This window comes from Phalacrocorax aristotelis, chromosome 7 (genome assembly GCF_949628215.1).
Source record: "Phalacrocorax aristotelis chromosome 7, bGulAri2.1, whole genome shotgun sequence".
In the NCBI taxonomy this organism is placed as follows: domain Eukaryota; kingdom Metazoa; phylum Chordata; class Aves; order Suliformes; family Phalacrocoracidae; genus Phalacrocorax; species Phalacrocorax aristotelis.
The window spans coordinates 9197047-9220850 of record NC_134282.1 but is presented as its reverse complement, the minus strand read 5'-3'; the positions used below and the strand labels follow the sequence as shown (position 1 = coordinate 9220850).

At 40.9% G+C, this 23804-nt stretch overlaps 1 protein-coding gene across 8 annotated transcripts in view; it reads right to left on the bottom strand.

Annotated features, from left to right (window-relative positions):
• PLCH1 (phospholipase C eta 1) overlaps nt 1-23804 on the bottom strand; it is an 84323-nt gene that overhangs the window by 41296 nt on the left and 19223 nt on the right. For 5 of the 8 annotated variants that reach the window (XM_075098622.1, XM_075098621.1, XM_075098630.1 and 2 more), the window contains exons 3-4: nt 2788-2934; nt 1456-1699 (exon numbers count right to left, since the gene is read on the bottom strand). In XM_075098622.1, coding sequence (XP_074954723.1) covers nt 1456-1699; nt 2788-2934 — 391 coding nt within the window. Of the gene's footprint in view, nt 1-622; nt 1700-2787; nt 2935-23804 lie in introns of those variants that run through there. The other 3 variants (XM_075098628.1, XM_075098626.1, XM_075098627.1) reach the window with 3 other exon arrangements.

The window sequence follows — 23804 nt, the reverse complement described above, 5'->3', positions numbered from 1 at the left end:
AAGAAGTGATCCTTCATGCTGCATAAGGCTCATCTCTAACACGACCTTTTTTGGATGTTCTGCAGGTTTACATGGGTTTGAGGAGACACTGAACTAGTTCTGTCCCCCTGTCCTTGCTACGGTTTCAGTCAAATGCTTAAAACCAGTACTGGTTTATGACAATTATTTACAGCTGGATTCACAATACCAGCCCCATTGTGCTCTCATTACTGCTACTAGCTTCTCCTCTGAGAACGTACTGTAAGTTTTCAAATATTGCTAGGCTTGCTCCGGTATCTCTTCCACTTCTCCCCTCATTCTGCTTGAACTTCTCCACTTTCTAACTAGTACCTTTTACCACTTCTTTGCACATATCTCCCTTTGCAGCTTTTACTAAGTTCTTACACTAGCTGGAACTGGTACAGGGTCATTTTGTCTGCAGTCTCCTAGCTGCTGCATTCGATAACACAAACAAGACCTGAAGTGATGTTTCACCAGTAGAGAACACAGAGCAGCTCAGAAAATTCGTGGATAAATATAGCAAGTTGAGTATGTGTGCAACAGAGCATGCAATATATCCCCCAAATGGATCTATGTCTATCTTGTATCAGAGTTAAACACTGAAAATATAAATTGAAAATACCTGAAATGTGTATATGCTCCAGAAGGAGTATTTACAAGTGACCACTGTAGACTTTTGCGCAGCAGAAGAGACAGGTTACAGTTTTAATCAAGGTGGGTTTGTTGGTTGTTTTTTTTTTGTTTAGGGAAGTGTTCTTTGTATTTAAGATTCTAGGCAGCCCTGTTGTGAAAGAAAGCACATCAGGAAAATATTCAATAGGCATAATCTTTACAAGTTCATTTTGGTTACTAGGCTACAACAAACACTTAAGAAGCTTTAAAGATTTGTGCTCCTGACAATCAGCAGAGGCTGAGAAGCACAGATATCTGACATATATCAAGAGAAGCAGAGGTGGCCAGGAGTTATTAGCCAGTTTACTGAAAGGCTCCCAAAAACGTTAGGGTTTCACCTGTGCACAGGCTAACAAATTCAAGCTTTCAATCAGTAAAATCCTGAAAACAGTGTCTTCGAATAGATCTTGCAATTTACAGCAGAAGATTAAAAGCACAGTTGGGCAAACAGAAGACGACAGAAATCCTGAAATCATGCTGGGGTTAGTATTTATTGAGATAACTAGAAATGACTGGTTTGACCTTTCAATAAGAATTTCACTAACAAAACGCAAGACTATCCCCTGCTTTCAACGGAGTTTAATCCAGTCCCTAAAGCACAGCTGATGTTTTATTACACAGATAAGTGTCCGTGTCAAACCCATAACTCAGGTTTCCATTGCAATCAATGGCAAGGTTTTTAGTCACTTACCAAGAGGCGAAAGGACACCCTATGCTGAAGTCACTAGAAACAAGCCAGAAATACCGAACCCAAAGCTGGAGCTCAGGCTTATAAAAGGATACTGATCATGTGTTCTCTGTCGCTTAGAGAGCGAGTCCTCATCACTTATTCCAGCCATCAAATATTTCAGTCCCGTGATCCAGGTGCGAGCTTCCTCTGGGTTAGATGTTATCAGATCCAGCGACTCCATGTGGTTGCCATGGTAAATGGTAAAGCAACAGCTTGGGTCAAAGTTCCCCTCTGCATGGCGGTGGAAGATTTCAGACTGCCGGCCTTCAGTGACTTTGTAAATGGAATCAATGACAACTGTGGGAAAAAGGGAAAAAAAAGATTGACAGGCTGGATATACATCCAACTTCTTCCTGCTTTTCAGCACTTCTGAATTATTCAGACTAAAAGTCATTAAATGTTTTTAATATTACATCTTCACATCCAAAAGGGCTTTTTGCTTTCAAGGCTTATCCTTGCTCTGGCCATGCCACATGCACAGTACAGCTGCCTCAAAGGTAGGCCAGTGCAGGTACTGGCAGGTCACAGTAAAGCTCTTTGAGTGCTCCCTGCTACATCAGAAGCCTGTAGGCTACTCAAAGGGGAGCACGAGGAGACGGATGCCAAGCGTCTTCCATCAATCAGTGAAACACTGCGTAGCTCCAAAGGGACTGCACCCACCACAGCCATGCTTTCTACAGCAGGAAGACAGGGATACCCATTACTGTGCTAGGGTAACATGGCTCCCAATGCCATGGCTCCAAACAGCTATGCTGTTCCACACAGCAGCTCTTAGCCGCTACACACAGGCCCAAAAACATCAACTGTCACTATCTGTAGCCTTCCCACCTTCCCAACTGCTTGTTTGTAATCTCAACCCTCTGTAACAGTTTTGTGAATTTTTAGTCCTTATTTTATTCGATAAACCACAATTTGAATTTCCTATTTAAAACAGTGCAGCAGGAACAGTTTCAATTAGAATAATGCTATACTGTAACTTGAAGATGTAATAATGCCTAAAGAAAATTATCACAGTTAATATTAAGAACCATCAATCTAAACCTTTCTAGGTTCTGTTTTTAAATTTGTGACATACACATTAAAAAGTGTTCAGCATTGTTTGTTATCAAGTCACTCTTCAGTTTGCTCATAGTTCATATAAGCCCATGGAAAATGTTGACATCCAACTGAACCACACTCCCTTTCCTTTCACAATCCTGAACTTTAAGCAGGCAGTTAAACTCTACTCACACTCTTGAAAACCTTCATGTATCACATCACGTTTAAAATAAGCATCATAAAGCATTTATTTAATTGATCAAAGAAATATTGTTCAGCTTTCCCTCTGTAATTCACATTCTAATACTGAACTGCCCCAAAAATTACAAGAAATATTAGAAGTTTACTTTTTGCCTTTTCACTTTTTCTGGACGGTCTCCATCGGATGCAGGTCCTGTGCTCATCCAGGTAGAAGAGACGAACTAGCCCTTTTGTTCCACTCTTCAGCTTAACCATCTGAGTCCCAGACTGCATAACACTCATGCATCTTTCAACTGCAAAGCAGAACAAAATGGTTTCAACTAAATGGCCATCTAATTCCACTAATAAAATAACCTATTGGCTTTCCAACATCTGCCAAGCATATAAATTTTTTGACTTGCGCCTTTAATGACAGGAACTAGTCATTGCTGTGTAAGAGAGACACTATTTCTTCTTCTTTGCAACTAGTTTCTCCACATAGGAATATTTTAAAAAATCATCTGTCAAAACACCATCATGATAAAGGAGGCAAAAAAAAAAAACTTTACCATATATTGAAGGAAAATATTTTATAGTTGTTCCACAGTTACTTCCTTTAAATATTTTTATATTATACACAGTACTGTAAATTTAACCAGCACTCTGCAAATTTGGACTGGTGAGACTATCATTCAAACTTCACAGTCCTTTGGGCTCTGCAATCCTTTATCTTATATCCTGTGCTTTTGACACCATTAGAACTGTTAACAGAATTACAAATACACAATCCCTCCTCCCTGCTACACACATTTACGCCCTCTCCATCCTGCTACCAAATTCCAATCACATACTGGGATGACTTCCTTTTATCCACCCATCCCATCCTGGACGATAAGGCTTTGTTTCTCTGTTTGGACTAAAATACACCCATCTCTTCCATTTCATCTCACACCTTCCCTCCTACAGTTTTCTAAACACTAGAATGAAGATAACATTTCCTCTTGATCTCAGTATATATCCCTGCTCTTAAATTACCTTCTGTTTCTCTCCTCACTTGATATCACGCCAAATTCACCTCCCAGGTGATTTGTTTACATTCTGGCTGGCTCCCAAATACTACCTGGGTCTGTCTTTATTTCTTACCACCCTTATTCTCTTTACCACTTCTCTCTTCAGTACTCCTCTTGTTATCACAGTAAAGACTAATAACACCCTCCCACTCCTTTCAGCCAGAGCTAGGGTTTGTTTTCTCAACTCCTGACACCTCCTTAGCTCCCACAGGAAGTGGCAGAAGCAGTACAAGCAGCAGTGGACTCAGCACCAGCTGAAACTCCACAGTGCTCCCGTACACCAAAGCACGTGGTGGTCCTGCTCAGTTTGTCTCCACAGCAGAAGCATGGCCAGAACACATCTTCCAAGAGAGAGCCACACAACCCTGAGGCCATCAGTGAAGGAGAACAAGCCTGCTGCTCCTTCCAAAGCACCTCTGAATCAGATGCTGTCAGAGCAGCATCCCAAACATTAGTCAAACATGAGGCAAACAGCCATTGTCGCTGGACCAACTTCCCCTGGCTGCCTCACACAAAGCCCTTTTTGTTGGCAAGCCAAACCCTGCATCAAATAACCACATCAGAAGCAGTGTTTTTGCTGAGGAGTTGTCTTTTTTGGAGGAATGAGAACTCAGGTTGAGCTGAACAGAATCAAACTCTTTTGAAAGCAAAAGTGCAATCAATTTGTCCTTTATTATGTCTATAAATATACAGCCTTCTCTGAATCATCACACATGGATGGATTTGGAATTGCTTTGAGATGAGCCAGGGAAGTGATATAAATCAAGCCAGGAATGGATGTTATACAGTATCCACATGCTAACTGTGGCAGTTTGAACTGGCATCTATCTGAAGATGCACAAAGCACCAGGAAGACAAGCCTTTAGGCCATAAGGGTTTGAAAACTCAGAATCTTAAAGATTAAGTGAAGCAAAAATAAGTCTTTAAAGCTTACTACATATACATATATATGTACACACACACACCTTCTTCTGGCAGGCTGAGCCTTTCACTTTGGAACTGAGTTTAGATCAAGTTTGTTTTGGATTCATAAGTAACAAGCAAACAAGAATTGTCCTCCAGCACAGAAATAAGGCTTTTCATAAGAAAAGGCCATACCAGTGTGTGTGGATACGCAAATTTGAACTGCTACGTTAGCCTGGGCTCAAACTGCATGCACATTTTTATTTCACTATTAGAGTAATTGATTGCAATAGGGGTTTAGCTCAGGAAAAGGTTTAGCAACAAGCTACTCACGGAAAATCTGCTTCTTTGCACCTAAGGCTATTGGTTTTATTAATAAAGGTCTTAGAAAAATAACTAATTCTCACATAAGTCTTTCTATTATCATCAGCTCAGTTGCCAGAAAAAAAAAATTTCACTAAGATGTCATTGAGTAATGCTAACAAAAGGCAGAAGAAAGAGGACTACGCTTCTTTAATGCAAGAAAAGCATAAAATGGGCCACACTCAGACAATTACAGCCAACAAAACCATGGGAAAAAAAGATAATAAAAAGTGATCAGTTTCTTCTTCGGTTTCAATTGCCTAAACATTTCTACATCATATTTGTAATTGTTCTAGATGCATTTCACATACACAGTTTCAGATAGATTTCAGAATCAAAAGTTATATGGAGTAGATTTTAAAACACTTTTTTCACAAATAGAGACAAGAAGTGGAAGAAATCCAGTTCCTGCCAAATATCTCAACATTCCCCATTTCTCAAATGCCATCTGCAATAAGTATAGTGCCCAAGTAAGCGCCATGTCTTTTGCTTGCGCTCTTCCAGTTCCAAGAAAATACCATCAGAATGCAAACATTTAAAAGAAGAATAGTAAACATGTGAGTTCGTAGCATCATCCATACTGTGGAGGTGTTAATAACAGAAAGAATCCGCTTTAAAGAACAGATAACAACAGAAATGCCACACCATTCATCGGCCTATTGGATTTCAACTCTGCAAACCATTTACAAAATACACCATCCTCTAAAGCTATTTATAAAATATAAGCACACAAAGAAAGTCTTTTTCAAATCTATTCCCAATATGCTAATTTCAGTCTTTAACCAGACATTCCCAACAGATAGACACCACGCATTAGCATCTGAATAAGGTGACGTTATTGAACAGAGGCAGTTCAGAATAAAGCTCCAGAAAAGCAATTCAAGAATGCTTTCACTAAGGAATAGGAAAATTCGTTCCAGAAAAATTTAATCCTCTAGATAAACCACAAATATTGAGTAAATGAAGCAGCTCCTCTATGCAAACATGTATTAAAATTTAAGAAAGCAAGGCATGGTTTCCATTATATGGTATTTTTCTAACACAAAGACTAGCTGTGCATATTTTGCCCAGAGTCTGAAAATGAATTAAGTTAAACTAGAATACAGTGTAGTTTATATGTTACAAGAACAAAGAAAAGTTAATAAATCTGGAAATTCAAATAAAATATGCTTATGCACTATGTATTTAAAGCTTTACTTTCAAATGAAAAAATCTGAAAACTACAAAATCACTTCTGCTTCCAGAGTTATGTAAACTTATTCCTGACAGTCTAAAATCATCGTAACAGACATCCTGTAGTTTAACAGCTTTTAATAATATTGAAATAGAATTGAATAGAATAAAATTGAAATCTATTTTTTTCCTCCCAAAATAACCATTTAAAGCAAAACAGACCTGAATTCAGAGAGCTTTTTTTAATTTGCAGTTCAAGAGATGATAATCACTCTTAGTAGTACACAACTCCTTTTCCAAAGGAACTGCTTTCTATTGAATGGTAAACCAGATACAAACCCATCTGTGCCAGCTGGACTTTTTCCGAAGTGGCCACACTCCCCAGCACACGGTAGACCTCTGGAGCCAGGAGGAAAGCCATCTGAGCCCCGGGCACATCCAGATGTTACTTGAAGTCTTGCACGTTAGGCAAATGCTATTTATTCTACCTGACAACACTGCTCCTCGCTGCTGAATAAATCGAGCTGCTGCCTGGGAACACTAAGCTGGAACTCTGATCACTAACCATACGCGGCCTTACGTTCAAAAAGCATTCTAATCCGCCCCAAATCAGCCAACGCTACCTTCCATCCAACTCTGCTCTAATCTATCCCCATGTGCAATCAGGTCTTTAATAACAAAGGAATAGCTTAGCACTGAACCCTGCGAGAACCCCTCACAAAAAGTTACAGCTCTGTTCACAGGTTTAACAGCCGTCCCTGTACGAGTCCTGTTTTTCAGTAGTTTGCAATTAATTTAGTTTAATTCTCAACAGTGATAGTCATGACATGCATATCTGCCTGTTGTGTTTTACTACAAAACCTTTGATGCATGCCAGACCCTTTAGTTGATACTAGAAAGAAAATATTTAGGGAATTAAAACGTTGTCCCTGGCAGCACTTTCAGTAAAACAGAAGTGCACTTTTATAGACAGGGCACATCACAGCAGTGAAACAAACATCCCCTCCCCATAAAACATGTTCATCCAAGATTAAATAAGCATGCTGGTCACTTCACAACTGGAGCCAACAGGCAGGCACCGTGCAGGAGCAGCACCAGCACCTAAAGGGTGCTGGCTGGGATGCTCAGTGTGGCACCAGCTGTCCCATCACCCACATGCAACAACGAACAAACACTGCACCAAGGTTTTCTGGGTTACCCCAGCTCCTGAACACTTGGTCTTGCTATGCCTTCAGCCCTCATTAGCTTCCCCAACCCTTCTTTTCAGTCATGTAACCCTAAAAGGAAGCAACAGCAGGAACAGGTCTGAGATATTTTTGCTGTTATATTTTGGGTTTAGGTATTCAAGACAATAATATTACCTAATCATTAGTGTCAAAACTCTCTATTGTCAAGAGCCTACAGCAAAACCTTGATGGAATACAGGTTTAGGGTGAACAGGGGTTTATTTCACTTTTTTAGCTTCAGTGGGATTTCACTTTAAAAAGCATTTTTTCCCACCATTGCCATCAAATGACCATTACTTGCAAAGAGAATATGTTAACTATTTCAACAACAACAACAAAAATACAAAGCTGAAGGCCCCATAGTTTTTACTCTGTGGGTCCTGTGCAGTAAGTCACACACACATGCAAAGTTTCAACTAAACTTCCATGCTTGTCCTAAGTTTACACATGGCAGCCTGTGCCACAGGGGCACTCAGCTCACCCTGAGAAGAATCTCACCCGCATTTCCCTCAGCTTCTATGAGACAGCCCAAGAAAGCTATGAGACAATGCACACAGGCCTTTAAATAATGAGTTATTAATTAAATTTCAGGACAGCCAGTAAAACCTATTTTGGCAAAGGGCAGTGTGTGCAACTGCTACGTGCAAACAGCTCGTGTTCGCAGAAAATGCTTAGTAAGTTAATACAGTGGGCCCTTAAAAATACAGTGGGATATGAATATATTTAGTAGCTTTAGGAAGTGTCCAATAACTGAGTATAAAGATTACATGACTCAAGCTGTGAGACAGATAGTTTTTTAAAAATTTTTACTGCTGTCCACAAAAACAGCTCTTCCTTATTTTTCCCTATTACATTACTACATGTTAAGAAATTAGTATTTCAATGTGCAACCAAAAGAAAAAAAAAGGTTTAGTCTCAGGTCTTGTTTTTATGGGCTTAATGTTACAGCTGTCTAAAAAAAACCCAAAAGATTAAATAAGGTATAAAGGCATTACCAAACAATGCGAAGTATAATTATGAGAGAGGATATAAACTGTGTTTCTAATTTATATGCAGCAAGCTGCATTAAGCCAACATTAAGCTCGAGGATATACGAGAAATCCACAAAACACAGAAGTTACTTTTTCAATTGCAACACGAGCTCTTCTCCCCTACATTCAGTGTTTTTGGTTTCACTAGATACTTTGCAGGTACATTGTTAGTTTCTCTCTTCAGAAAGGAAAAAACCAAAAGACCCCCCCCCAACTATCATCGTGTGCTGTTCCCACCCACACGCATTGCCAGGACTTCTGTAGACACCTCCTGTGATTCACTGTGCTGTGGTATCCCAAGAACCAGAACAGGATCCTATACCTCGTCTTAGGATAACTGCTCCTCACCACAGAAAGCATGGTTTATCTTATTTTATTTAAACTCCAAATGCCACGATAGCAATTATCTCAAGTTTTCAGATTTAAAAACCCCAATATTCCAGAAAACGAACTCTGAGCAAGGCTTTTACACAAAAAGTAGGTGGTTGGTGGGTGACAAAGAAGTCACAGCATGCTCTCATGACTGGAATCGTGGATCTGGATCCAGCTCAGAGTCCATTTTTTACGGACGTAGAGGCACATTCACAGAAGCAGGCAGTGAAGAAACGTGCAAATAAAAAAGCACACACACCCCTGAACTAGACAACAGTATGCAATTAAACTATCACAATCCAAGTAGTGAAGATGCTCTAAGCGTGATCACAAAAAACATTCTCAATTGTCTGAACTCTTCTCATCATCCTGCTTGGCAGCCATTTATTCATCATGAGTGTGCTTTGAGTTTGCCTTTACTCTAATGCCATTAAAAGCCATTTACTCCATGCCCCCATCCCCCAGAGAGAACATTTGCTCTAAATCCCATAGAATAGCAACAATATCCAGCACACCGCACAGCTTACCACTAATGTAATCAAATTGTTGATTGCTCTTTTGTTACATAACAGCCAAAAAGCAGAGGAGAGCAGAGGCAGGTCTGAGGGAAGCAACAGTTCTTAACAGCCGCATCTCATTTTATGTCAGTTTTTAATTTGCTTTGCAGCAACTCTTCCAACCCCTCATGGAATTTTACATTAAGCTTCTTACAGTGGATTTAATCATAATCTCTGTGAAGTTTATGGACATGAGATGGACAACCTCTCACACTTCTGCATATCTCAAGAAATCCTCAAGGAAGTCACACTCACCTGCAGAGACACCAAAAGCTGGTGCTAGCACTTGCAAGGGCCAGCTGAAAACAGGGCAGGTATTTCATTTCAGTCCTCAAGAAGGTTGAGAATCAAAATGAGTAACCAGCAAAACAAAAACTGTGACTACTCAAAACAATTGTGAATGGCCTACAGTCAATGAAAATCACTAAATCTGAAAAACAACTCATGCTTATAAATTCACTAAATAATACACAAACAGAAAAATAAAAGGTGTGAAGCTCAAAAACATATACTACCCAGGGGGGGAATCTAGTAGTATAGTTTTAAGTCTTAGTAAGTCTGAGAACCAGCTGCTGTTGTCTTCTTTCCTTAAACAACAACAACAACAAAAAAAACCCACACAAACAAAAACAAACCACAACAACAACAAAAAAAACCCCAAAACCAACACTTGGTACCAGTAACTCCCAGAAGTTGTGTTTATGAGTAATATGTATTTCATAGTAACCACTGTTTACAAGGTCCAGCACCTGGGGAAGAACCACCCCATGCACCAGTACAGGCTGGGGGCTGACCTGCTGAAAAGCGGCTCTGTTGAAAAAGACCTGGGAGTGCTGGTAGGCAACAAGCTGACCATGAGCCAGCAACATGCCCTTGTAGCCAAGAAGGCCAATGGTATCCTGGGGTGCATTAAAAGGAGTGTGGCCAGCAGGTCAAGAGAGGTTATTCTCCCCCTCTACTCTGCCCTGGTGAGGCTACATCTGGAGTACTGTGTACAGTTTTGGGCCCCCCAGTTTAAGAAGGACAGAAAACTGCTGGAGCAAGTCCAGCCGAGAGCTACCAAGACGGTCGGGGGCTGGAGCATCTCCCTTATGAGGAAAGGCTGAGAGACCTGGGTTTGTTCAGCCTGGAGAAGACTGAGGGGGGAATCTTATCAATACTTATAAATATGTGAAGGGCAGGTATCAAGAGGATGGGACCAGAGTCTTTGCTGTGGTGCCCAATGACAGGCCAAGGGCCAATGGGCACAAGTCGGAACACGGGAAGTTCCACCTCAGTATGAGGAAAAACTTCTTTCCTGTTCAGGTGCCAGAGCAGTGGCACAGGCTGCCCAGAGAGGTTGTGGAGTCCCTTCCCTGGAGACATTCAGACCCCGCCTGGACGCGGTCCTGTGCCCCTGCTCTGGGTGTGCCTGCTCACGCAGGGGGGTTGGACAAGATGATCTCTGGAGGTCCCTTCCAACCCCTACCATTCTGGGATTCTGTTTCAGCATACCATATTGAGATTGCTGGCTTAATGCTTCTAGGATGATCAATTTAACTAATCTTATTTTCATATTACAAGTTACAAGTTTTCTGCTGTATGCTTTTTCCAAAGCTGACTTTTGAAAATTAGTTATTCCTGTCATGGGAGTGTCCAGAGTCCTTTCCCAGACTGAGTCCCCCTCCTCTTTTGCACTTAGAGATCAGAAAGGAACCAGAAGCATCAAAACAAAGACCTGGCACTACAATGTAATCCCAAAAGAGTTTTAATCATCCTTATTCATAAATCTTGTTCCTACAGTGAGACTATCTTCTAAAGTACTGTGCAGGCAGGAAATTACTTCCTAGGACACTACCTTATTTACAGGGCCTGGGATCCCCTTTTTGAGATCTACACTTCAAGAATGGAAATCCAAGAGATCAGCCCCCAGATACAATGAATAATGCATGTTTTCCACCTCTGCTCAAGAATACCTTCCTTCTGCCCACTCAGATGACTTCTAATTATTATCTTCAAGAAATCAGCCCAAGTTTCATTCACACAGCACTTTGGGAAGCAGCTGATGAACAGATCATGCAGCAGGTGCAGCTTCTCTGCAGTCCTGCTGGACACTTACACTGCTGAAGCATCCTGGTGGCCTGAGCAGTCACAAGGCTTTGGGAGCCCAACTGTAAGCCTCATCCATAAAGCACCACCTTTGACAGGCCACAGCCTGCCAACACAGAGCCAAGAGACCAACTGTGTGACAGCTTACAGGGGAATGTTATTGCTACTGGTTCCTGAAATAAAACAAATGTCTCTAAGATCTCCTCTCCTTCAGAAATAGATCGTATCAAAGCTCTCATTCTGAGAGCTCTGATGCCACTGCAACCCAGCATGACTGAGGATTAGAAGTTTTCCATTAAGACTACAGAATTAGTTCTTTATCAACACTGAAAAGCACAATCATTTAACCACAGACATGGCCAACTGCCAAAACACATTGTCACATCATTAGAGTGAAAAAGAAACATAGATTTATTAACCAGAGTTAACAAGTTTGCACATCCTAATCCTCATTACTGTGTGAGGATCCCACAGCAGGGAGGGCACAGCAATAGACCATGACACTGTAGAGCAAGTGGTAGAAACAGCAGACAGAAACAAACGGATAGTTTCCGCTACACCTGCTGACAAGGATGATGAGTGAACAGGTCCGTACGTGTTGCTGTGACAGCCTCAGTAACAGGTTTCAGGACAAGCAAAGGGCAGAGAGGCATTTGGCTTCTTGGGCAGCATCCTCACGCTGCCATAACCTATCTCAAGGAATACAAGAAATAGTTCTGTGGTTCTGTGGCCATGTCTCCAAAGGAAACCCTAGGGTCTCCCGTTTGCTAGGCAAGCTTTTGCTCAGGTACCAGAAAGGATGGCAATAACTGACTCAAAGGAGCTCAGCTGAGTCACCTGTGCATGCTCCTCAGCAGTGCTAAGACAGGAGCACCTCCTCGGAGGTCTCACAGCAACCGATAAAGAAGAGCCTGAAAGGCATCCCAGGATCCACACCTCTGAATGCAGAAGTCACAGTGGAAAACAGAAACCACAAGCTCTTTCTCTTCCAGAATCCCACGTCTGCCCTCTAAAATAATCAGTAAGTACATGAAGAAGGATCATATGCCCAAGAACCAAGCATGTCTTTTTCTAAGCCTGCCTCTGTTCTACAGCATTAAACATCATCCCTGTTCCTCAGTTCTTTAGGTACTACCCAGGATTTCAATGAAATACACTTCCCACTGCAACATATGGAGCTGGGTCAGATTCCCTAAACTCCCCCTCCACCCACCCCCCCTGCAATGTGCCATTCCTTTATATCTTACCCTTGCCTTGCCTTACCTTCTCAAAAAAAAAATTGAAAAACCCCACCAGAACACCCTCCGTAAAGCTTGCTCTTGTCCCCACACAGGAGACATGAAGAGGATAAACTGTCCCAGCTTCAGTGCAAACAGTGAATTCTGATGCCTGCAAATTTATGAGCAAACAGCAATATGTCACAGCAATCCTGGCACCTGTACAGCATCACAGCCTGGTGAGGGGAATAAATCACGGGGCAGAAGAGCAGCTGTAGCTGCAGGACGAAGTGGGTGGAAGAGGGATCCAACCCCCAGGACCTGGAGCGCACTCATCACGCTAGGCTCTGACAGTGGCTGGGCTGGAGGGGGGCATTGCTTCTCCTTCAGACTGCCAAATAATCCACATGTGGGGCTTGAATAGAGAGTAGGAGGGGAAAAAGCAGGGTAGAATGAAAAGTAATGAATGAAGAATGCCTTGCAACTGACAATATGAACCAATTTATTCACTCTCCTCAGAAACAGTCATTTTGCTCAAGAAACACGTTTATCTATTCTATTCTCAAATTACCTCAGTGCAAGTCACCAACAGTGACTCATCTGTGGACAAACAATGAATTGACAGTCTCAAACACCAAAGTAATTTTATTACCTAAAATAATGATGTTTTGTGCATCTGAGTTTCATGCTGATCAATTTCTACAGGTGACATGTGAAAACATCTCCAGTTATCTGTTATACTGCTGAGGATACCAATGACCTGACATAGAAGAGACACAAACTGCCTCACCTACAGCTGGGTTTCCTGACACTTGTATTAAAAAATAAAAGGAAAAAAGTCAGCTTACAGTTTCCCATAACTTTAATTTCAGTCATTCAAGAAGCACACACACCAGCGCAAAATGCTGCCTGCATACTGACAGGCTGTCCTCTAAGACATGAGCTTAAGTGACTACTTCAAAACATATGGTAAAGAGGAAAAATAAGCACACACATTTCCTCTTGCAGGTAAGCTCAGTGCTGGAAAAGCTGTGAACTTTTCTCACAGCAAGCTTCTGCCACCAGCCCCTGGTTTCACCAAGATACTGCATTCCACGATACTGACACCATTAATGTTGATCCCAATATAGCATTTGGCCATTTTAGTCTTCATCAAAGCAATGAAAGAGTTACTTTAAGAGTTTGAAATTTATGCCACATTGCATCAGAAAGGCACTGGTCTTCAGCAAACTAAGAACCTTCTCAGTTTCACATGATAATGGTGTTTTGTAGATTTATTGAAACAAGAGTATATTTAATTCATAAGCACAAAAAAAAAGGCAAAACGCAAAGTAGTTAACAAGCATTAACCTCGTTACCAGTTGGTCTACCGCACCCCTGGCTCTGCAGAAGCAGATTAGATACCTCTCATGGAGCCATCAGCATTCAGCATCCAGCTCCAGCATCCTGCAAAACCTCACTATGAAAGGACCTGGCACTCCACAGCGCCACACAGCAGCAACGCTCCTTTCAGGCTGGCAGGTGAGGCGTTTCACTTCATGCGGGGTAACATCCTCAGAGAACACCAAAAAACCTGGAGGCTTTAAACCTTTCAAAGCTGCTATGTTCAAATACTAATTTATTGTGAGTGCACATAACACTGTGATAGATTTAATCTATTATTGGAATTAAACCGTGGTAGACCAAATTCTTCACAGGAAAAGGTTGATGCCTTCCATATCCACTCAGAACAGTACACCGTTCTGAGCTAATTCCTTTATATATCACTTACTATTCTAGAGTCTACACTTAATACTTGGTTTACAAGTGTTTGGACAGATGTAAAGATACAAAAGTCCCAAAGCAGCACTAATAATGACCTTAAAAAAGGCTGCTGTGATAGTTCCTGTGAATGAAACATGACGCAGTTCACTGCTGTTTCTCTGCTTAGCTGTACCAACTGCAACACAGTGTTCTGCTACAGCAGAAACAAGATAACTACGAAGTACAATGACCCATCAGCCGAAGACCCAGACCCATAACCAAGGGAAGCCTGTGCCGCTCCTCCCATGCCATGCTTGCTAACACCCCACTGCCAATGCCTCTTGGAGCACAAGTGCGTTTCCCATTCAGAGGGGTTAGCAGTCGCCTAAGAACTTAAGGCCAAACCGCTGGCAGGTGCGGAGCTGCTGCTTCCAGCAAGCGCTCATGGCAGAGCCAAGTCAGATGGTCAGCCAGCAACGGCACACGGCGTACCTGCTGCTCAGTGATCCCCTTTATCCAGGTGCTATCATACGAGCCTAAATTGTGCATGGGGTGTGATCCTGCTGTTATCAGTAGCAGTGATGGCAGGCCTAAGTAATCACCAGCCTGAGTAAGGGGGAGATCAGGCACTCAGCCTTCTTCCACCATCCAAGCACGTGAATGTATTAATGCCTACAAAACACTATATCCAAAGTCTGCGCTTGTGCAATGCCATGTCACCTCTCCTGTGTGTGGGGAGCACCCCAGCAGCCCAGCCATGACCCCGCATGCACTGCTGCAATGCCACCAAAGCAGCCAAGCCTGAACGCCAGGCACACTGCATTGTACTCTTTGCTTCTGCATTCTTTAACTGCCTCCACCAGACAGAGAAATGGTAGTGCCACTAACTGAAAAAGATTAACAGAAATTTGGCCGTTGCTATTATATCTGCCTAAGGAAAAGGGGCTGCAAAATTACCTCAAACAGAATTTTACCATCAACTGAGTACTTTGGTATGAATTGTGTTTATCTACATATATATTTACATGACCTTTAAAAATTAACCTGATGCTTTTCTTCTAGGACTGTTCCAAAAACCCCCTTCAAATAAGCTAGCGCGTGTAAATTATTAAATGGGGACATATCCATTACCTTCTGCATCTCAGAAAGCAGATGGAGTAACACCTGGTCTCCTTTACCTAACCATATGCATCAAAGCTTAATGCAGAGTTTTGTGTAACCAAAACTTCCAGAATAAAAATACAGTGTTTGGAACTGTAGCATATTGACTCCAACATAGGAGGCCCTTCCCTGAGAGGATACACAAATAACTGATTTTCCTTAAAATAGTCTTGATTTCTTATACAATGGCTGGTGTCCATTTCCAGTAACTTTCCCTAATTAAATAATATTTATCAAATATAATTATCCATGATAAATACAAAGGAAAAAAAAAATCAGTCTATATCAACCCCAGCACTGCCATTGAGTTTTTTAACATGCTTCATTAGTGGGTAAAATAATATTTCAAAGTGCAATCCTTGACTTTTGGTGGCTTAATTTTAGATTAGTTAGTTTGTTCATTTTTAAATGATAGGTAGAAAAATCTTGTTAGAAAATGTCTTCTGAATTACCCAATTTTGGCAAGCCAGCTCTCTGCTAAATGTATTTTGTAAGTCTTTTCTTTAAAAGCACATAAACGAACATTATTAATGATGAGCAAAATACAAAAATAACTTTGTCTACCATTTCTTCTTCTCTACAGCATTTACTCTATATCCACTTAGGGGCTTAAACTAATTACCACTTTCCCTCCAGCACTGACTTAAATTGAACAAAATCAGACATCATAAACTACAAGTTACTGAAGAAAGTTATTAAGATGCCTTCCTTTTTTGTATCATCCTCCTACAATTCTTGAAGAGACACATTTTTCTGTTTGGATAGAATTTTACATAATTTGCATGTGTGTTACACCATTTGTAAGTGCGACTAGGAAAATAGAAACTCTTTCCCACAGAAAGCTATGCCACAGCAAAATGGCCAATAGATGAAAAGGTCAAGAATTTTTTTTTAAAGGCAAGTAGATTCATAATAATTTAAAGTAACATATATGTGCAGTTTGTCCATATCATAGGAGTAGTATCTCACATACAATCCACGTTTTCATGGAGCAATGTACTTTCAAGTCAATACAAAAATACCAGGTATTTCTCTTAAATATTCAGGAATATATATACACACACACATTTTTTCATACTAATAATGTCCACATAAATACTGTGCATAACTTACCAATCATAAGGATAAAGTTACCTGATTTTTCTACAAGCACCTCCAGAAACATTATGAGCTTTTCCTATAGTAATTCCAAACTCAAAAATCCTTACCTTTTTCTGGACTTAAATTTTTATATACTTCAAGGTCTGCCATTAAATTTGTAACTCATGCATTATCGGCAAGTAGAATGGAAATTCTCGCTGCAGGAAAGCTCCAATTTAATCTTCATGTCTCCAGAGCTAAAACATTTGGAAAACAATCCTTAGAAGTACAGGAGAACATTGCCGGCACTGCTCTCTACGAGGAACGATGAAATCTTCATGATCCATAACAAAGATGGGAAAGCACAAATCCAGAGGCAATACTAGGCAACTTTCTTCAAAGCCGAAAAGCACAGCCTGAGAGGAAAGCTGAAGGCATCTGCTCTGTGCTGCTGCTGTGGGAATGCAGGAGCAGCGACTACTTTTGGTATGAGACATGCATGCATAGCACAGTGATTAAGACTCCAGGCGTTAAGTGTGCATAATGCCTGGGAAGAAGAGCTCTATAGGCAAGCGCAAGGAAATTCCGCTGGCACCTAGGGAGGCTGGTCAGGAACAGATTACCATACTTCAGTTAAAGAACGAGAAAGTGACGCAGGCTGAATGCAGAAGAGAAAAACCACCCTCACTCCAAAGTAACTCCGAGCATCTGCAGCCACAGGATTCTGTGAGGCAGAAGGTGAGAACCTCTGTGGACAGCACTCCTTTTCCCCAGGTTTTGTGCCCCCTCCTCCTGTCTCTGTCAGTAACTGGAAAGGGAACAGCCATTCTGCAGAATCAGGCCAGTTAAAGCACAAAGCATGCAAACAGTTAAGTGTGCATCACTGAGCATTTGATTTCATAAAACAAGTAGCCTCCTGTGAGATGCTGGGCACTAACTCTCCCAGTAGCTATAAAAGATTACCATGCTACTGGCTAAATACTGTGCTTGTTTAAGCCAACTCAGTGCTACTGAAATCAGTAGGTTTATAGTCAGTGTGGAACAACAGGCAGAAACATTCAGACTTGCATAAATTGCACTTTCTTATGATGGAGCCCAAGGGGACACAGCGCTGGAAAGCATGGGAAGAATAAAGCAGGCTCCACGTATAATGCTTCGCATCTTTGATTTATTGCATTTTCTAATTGTTTCATTATTCAGCTGGCTTTTACACAGTGACATTTACATCAGCGCACCAAAGGAGTCCCCAGCTGTATTCTGAAAGATTGTGACAGCAATAAAAGAGAACAGAATTTGTCTAGCGCATGCTAGGAAAAAAGTTACACGATAGACAGTGTGACTGAGAGAAGGAAAAAAAACCAAAACACCCCATAGTTCTACATGCCTGTAGAATTTGAGTGAGATGGGAGACAAGATACAAGTAGGGTTGATGCATTTTACTTACTGAGAAATCATTATTTCCTAGCTGTCGCTAACTAACACAAATAGTAAGACTTCCCACAGTCACCACATGTCGAGATAGATTGCGGCACACTGCAAGACATATGTTGACTATATCTAACAACCTGTAAAATTAAACAGACCCCCAAAGCCACTGTAGGATTGTTCTTGGCTGCACTCAAGAGTTTGTGCTTTTACTCACACTTCCAGCTGAGGGTGGCAGGACATAGCAGAAGTCATGCTCTGAAGACATGTCACTCACTCTCAGTTACAAGGGAAAATGGAACAGCTACATCATTACCCCACCACTGGTTCATACCTCAATTCACAAGATTAATGGATGAAGCTAACTATCTAGAGGCTTCAAAGTGGTATCAGCACATTTATATTAAAATTAATTTGTGTTTAGTTGCAACTCAACAACGAAAAATAACTGTCACCACTCTATATTGATATATCAGATCACACTTGATAATGTGGTAAGTGCTAATTACTCCACAATCCTATCATTCTATGAATTATGGGAGGAGCTGTACACAAGTATCTAACTCCAAAGCTGCTCTGTAAGAAACCTTGCCCAATCATTAATACATTCCTTATTGTTTTGACTTCAAGATACAGTTCATTTTAAAACCAGAAGTGCTTAAATGCTATATGTCTTTAGAAATTAGAACATGCTCTATAGGTTAGTAAGAACATTAGAGCAAATAAATGAAGACTTCTTTGTAACTCAGGAGAGATATGCCAAACAGTATGAAAGTACTTGTAGGTTTATTCAACTTAAAAAAATAATAATAATCACCCTGACAACTCTTCACTGACAGGCCAGGTTTTGCATCCAATCCCTAGCGCTGTCAGAGTCAATTCTGAAACTGGTGTGTCCTTGAAGACACACTACAGTAGAGTTTGACTGTCCGCAAAGGGAAAAGTCAAAAGGCAACTAGTTCACTTTATACCATCTGACACTGCACCTACATCTTTTTTAAGCCATGGCCGAGTAACCCTTACATCTTCCAGTTTGCTTCGCTTTCACATACATCCCGTGTTCTCAGGGGGATCACAACACTCCTACTGGGACCACTCTGTGGAGCCACAGCATGCAAAATTCTATCAAAGTCTCAGAGTTGACGGTAACAAGCAAGCTTTCTGAATATAAAATTGTTATTCTGTTACCTGTATTTGATTAACATCAATGATCACCATAAGACAACAGTACATACTTTCAACAGCCACTACTTTTTCATAGATATTGCACAACCACAAAATAAGGTTTGGCAGGAAAGGTAACAGACTCACTTGTTTATCCTGCTTATGTTTTCTGCCCCATAAGCCCTTCCTTGGGAGACCCTTGCCAATGCCTTGCATGCTCAAAAGTCTGTTTTCTTCAACTTTTTAAGCTGGTTTCTTGAAACACGTGAACCATCCCTCCAAGCCTCATCTCAGCGATAGCTTCTGACAGTCTCGGCTACATCCAAAAAGCACTAAAATTTATTAAAAAGATGTTCATTCACTCAAAATCCATCTCCCCCAGGCTAATATTATTTTCCAGTCATCTTAATTTGCTGTTCAAAAAAAATTCTGTCATTAAACCACTGGAATTATTTTGAGATAAGACAGCAAGTACCTCCAGATACAAAGCAGACAGTGTCAAAGCACTATCCCTGTCATTTCATTTAAAAGAGTGACTTAAAGCTTTCCTATAATAACTGCAAACTATACTTGTTCTCTTCTATGCACATAGTTACAGATATGTTTTCATTTAAAATATACTGTAGCTCAGCTCACAGCTTCTGGCTGAGATGAGGGAAATGTGGCCTGTTTTGTGGCAGAAGCAAGGCCAGAGGGATGAAAAGGGTGATGGCTTGTCTTGGGGTAGAGTTGTCAAACCCACACCAATATTTTTAGCTCCCTGGAAGAAAAGATATGTTAAACCTGCCACCGAGACACTCCCAGCTTATCCGTGTGAGGGAATAGCCCACGGGATAACCAACAGAAATTCCCATAGCAAAACGGATGACCAACAAGACAGACAGCTGCGGCAATTGCTATGCTCAGGCCTCTCCTCCCCAGGCAGCCCAAGTATGTTGGGCTATAAAACCAGCTAAGAACCCCTTTGAGAAGCATGGAAGACACATGTATGCCATGTAAAGCCAAACCAGTAATTCCAGAGTAAAAATTGTGCCTCATGCTTGCTGCTATCTGTTGGCTGGGATGCGGAGAGGCCACGCAGGGCTCTACTCACACAAGCTCACACAGAGGCGCCCTTCAAGAGCCGACAGCCCCATGCTTGGCAGGGCTGAGACTTGAGGCAGGCCAGGTCCAGGGGAGGCAGCTGTGGTCCAGGGATCTGCTGGAGAACTGGCTGCAGTGCAGCCCTGCCCACAAGAGACTGCCTTGCCTCCCCACAGCCTGGCAGCACCTGAACCTGCCCTGTGGCACTGGGCAGCTGCCACGATTCACAACTAAAAAATTTATTACTAAAAGCATCAGCTTTTGCCAAATGGACAGAAAACAGAAGCCCAATTTTTAAACACTAAAACCCATACTTCACAGGCTTAGATTACGGACAGAGACACAACAGTGTAAGTTCTACTGCAAAATATTCATTTTCCAAAAATGAGAATATGATTTAACTAATGGTTTTGAAATTACAGCATCAGAAGAATATTCGTTTTCTGGCTCATCTGTTTTTCCTTTTTCACTGTTAAAATAATGTGGAAACTGGTACAAAGGCTAATTCTGCTAAAAAGCAAGAAAAGCTGATTAGAGAACTTCTACCTCTTAGTAAATAGATAATGAAATAAGAAGATAACAACACCTTCATATTCATCATCCAAATTTAATCTTAGACCTAAATGGTAATACAACCTCCTCATGAAAAGTCAGCTAGCAATGAATAAGAGTTTATATTAGCTGCCTGAAAAACTTGTCATTTTTATCAGATTAAAGCTTTTATCAACTACACATTTGTCATTAATGAAAACATGGTTCTTTGGAAAGCTGACAAATATACAAAGATGGAAGGGGAAAAACACCTGGCATTAGAACTCAACCGCCTGACACACCGGCTCGAGACCGAGACAGATCCCACACATGAAACTCCTTTAACCAAAGGATGCATCTAGTGACAGACACGGGGTTCTTAACTGTAGTTACACACTCAATGAAGCACCAAAAGGCAGTTTCTTCAGGCGTTTTAGGCACTTTTTTAATCTATGTGAATTTTAATAAATAAATTCTTTAATGCCCTTCTTGCATATACATTTTCAGTTATATCTGATTGTCTCAAGGACTGAATTGTGGATATTTAGCTATATATATGAGAATATAAACCAAAATAAAAATTACCACACTATTAAATTGTCCTGCTTTCCCAAGCATCATTATAAAACTTAAATTGAAGCTGACTATTAAGATATAAGCCTGAATTCTGAGGTCTACATCTGGCAACTTTAGCACTGTAGCTTCAAGCACAGGGCTTGCATGAAGCTTCAGCAGAGCTAATTATAAAGCATTGCCCACCAGCAAACATCAAGCCTAACGTATCCATGCAATTCGGCAAAGATTTAATATTGTTCCCCAAAAACTCTTGTGCTCTAATAACCAAAATAGACCATTTTACGGTATAAGAAGTAAAACATAATGCACTTTATGTTCACATTCATTGGGCACAAAAGTTCAAGACTACTGAGGCAAAAATATCCTACAAGAACTAGCACAAAAGCTCAACTTACCGGACTGAAATTAATGGAAAACACTGCAATAACACCTGCTATAGCAATCTCTTGCAAAGCTGTCCAAAACTGGTTGTGTAACAGCAGTAGGTGCTCATCTAACAAAGGTGATGCACAATTGCATCCGTTATATTTGGGAAATCTTTGAGATGATCTCTCAAAATAAGCAATTGCCTTGGTCAATTGCTTATTGGGGTCCTTGCCACCCCACCTTGGGATGTATACGAGCAGGCAATTTGGAAGAACCTTTTGAAGGATGAGCTGGTTGATCCTGAAACAAGAGTCTAGGAACACATGCTGGAATCCAGACCAGCAGTCAGCATTTTCTCCTGAAGTTCTCTGGTGGCTGGGTCAGAGAGCTCACTGCACTTTGTCAGATGGGAAAATAATTACTGAAAAATATTGTTTGCTTAGTGCCAGCACAAGACAAATGTTTGAGTGGCCTATCTCAAAGTGCCATCTGAAGTAAGCGGAAGTACTGATATCCATGGCAGCACTGCACCAAAGCAGCACTGCAGCAACTCAGGACTTCAATATTGAAGTCTAAAATGAAGTTCCCATTCTTGCCACTTTCCCTTTCCCAGGGGCAGAAGAAAGTGTTACCACCACAATGTTCTCCATCCATTTCCTCAGTAAAATGTTAGAGAGCAGACATTTGAAGCTACCAAAATGCCTAACGTGACTTAAGTACCTATCGACCTTACAAGCTCAGCCCTCAGTTCAGTACATCCAGTCAATGGCCTTTCAAAGGTGAAGTAATCGAGTAACCAAACCTGCTCCCATCCATTACAGCCTGAATGTGGCATGGTTGCATTAAATTACTGTGTCCTTTCAAGCAGAAGGTTTACACCAACCAACATAAATTTTGGAGTTAATTCCCACAGATGGTCACAAACATGAGTGAATTAAAAAAAAAAAACTTTAGAAAAAAAAATCTTATCATGTAAAAGTTAATAAATGCAATTATCTAGATGCAGCTTCTGGCTGGGGAAGTACTTACGTTGCTAACCAGCAGGCACTGGGAACGTGTGCCACAGGAAGGGTTATTACATACACAATGGGGTTTTTTCCCCCCTTTACACTTTTAGCCCCAAACATCTGCTAGCAAAGCAGATGGATGTTTGGTCTGACAACATTGCCATTCATACATTGTTATTACCAGCAAACAAACAAAATATGCTTGAAAACCCTGAGAAAATGAAAAAAAAATATTTTTCCAAGCCTAGAGGCATGATGCACTTTGTATTTTGGCGCTGTTTGCAACAGGAACGAAAAGAAAGTGGGTTCGTCAAGTCCTCAAGGCTATTCCGAACATTATAATTGCTTATCTGCTCTATTCTACAGAAACTGCTAAAATAGCTTAAACCCAGATCTGTCTTCAGTTTGTTATTCTCTGTGTGCACACACTGTGCTGTATCTCGCTGTTACTGAAGAAAACTGACATTTTTGCTTCTAGGCAGATAAGGCTCCCTAGACCACAAACACAGCAGCAACCTCCACTTCTGTAACCAGAAATTTAAGATATAAACAGATAAGAATTTTAATATCCTGCAAATGCAGCTATTAGCAGCTTTTCCAAATAAAATGAGAAATCCTTAGGCCATTTTGATGCACATAGTACTTCAGCATTACCCATATGAATTTTCAGTCATTACTCAAAGACAATGCATTAAAGCCATGTGGAAAGCCACACAGTTGTGTATCAATGCTTTTTCTCACCTAACAACATGCAAATGTCTCAAAGTATCATTATAATGTGGTAGAGAGCAGCCTGATCTGTGTACGGAAGCATTTTCCAGAATTGAAAGGAAACACTGCTGTTTGTATTTGCTGTTCACTGTACACAGGAACTGAACTGGGATGACTTAAGTAGTTCTCCAGCCTTATATTCACATTAATCAACATATTGCTTGCTACTAATTGCATTTACAACTTCAGAGCAAGAGCACAGTTAGGATGCTTTAACAATTTTTCCAAACTTATCAATCTCCACCTCAAAGTACGTTAGTTTTTCCTGTGTCCATTT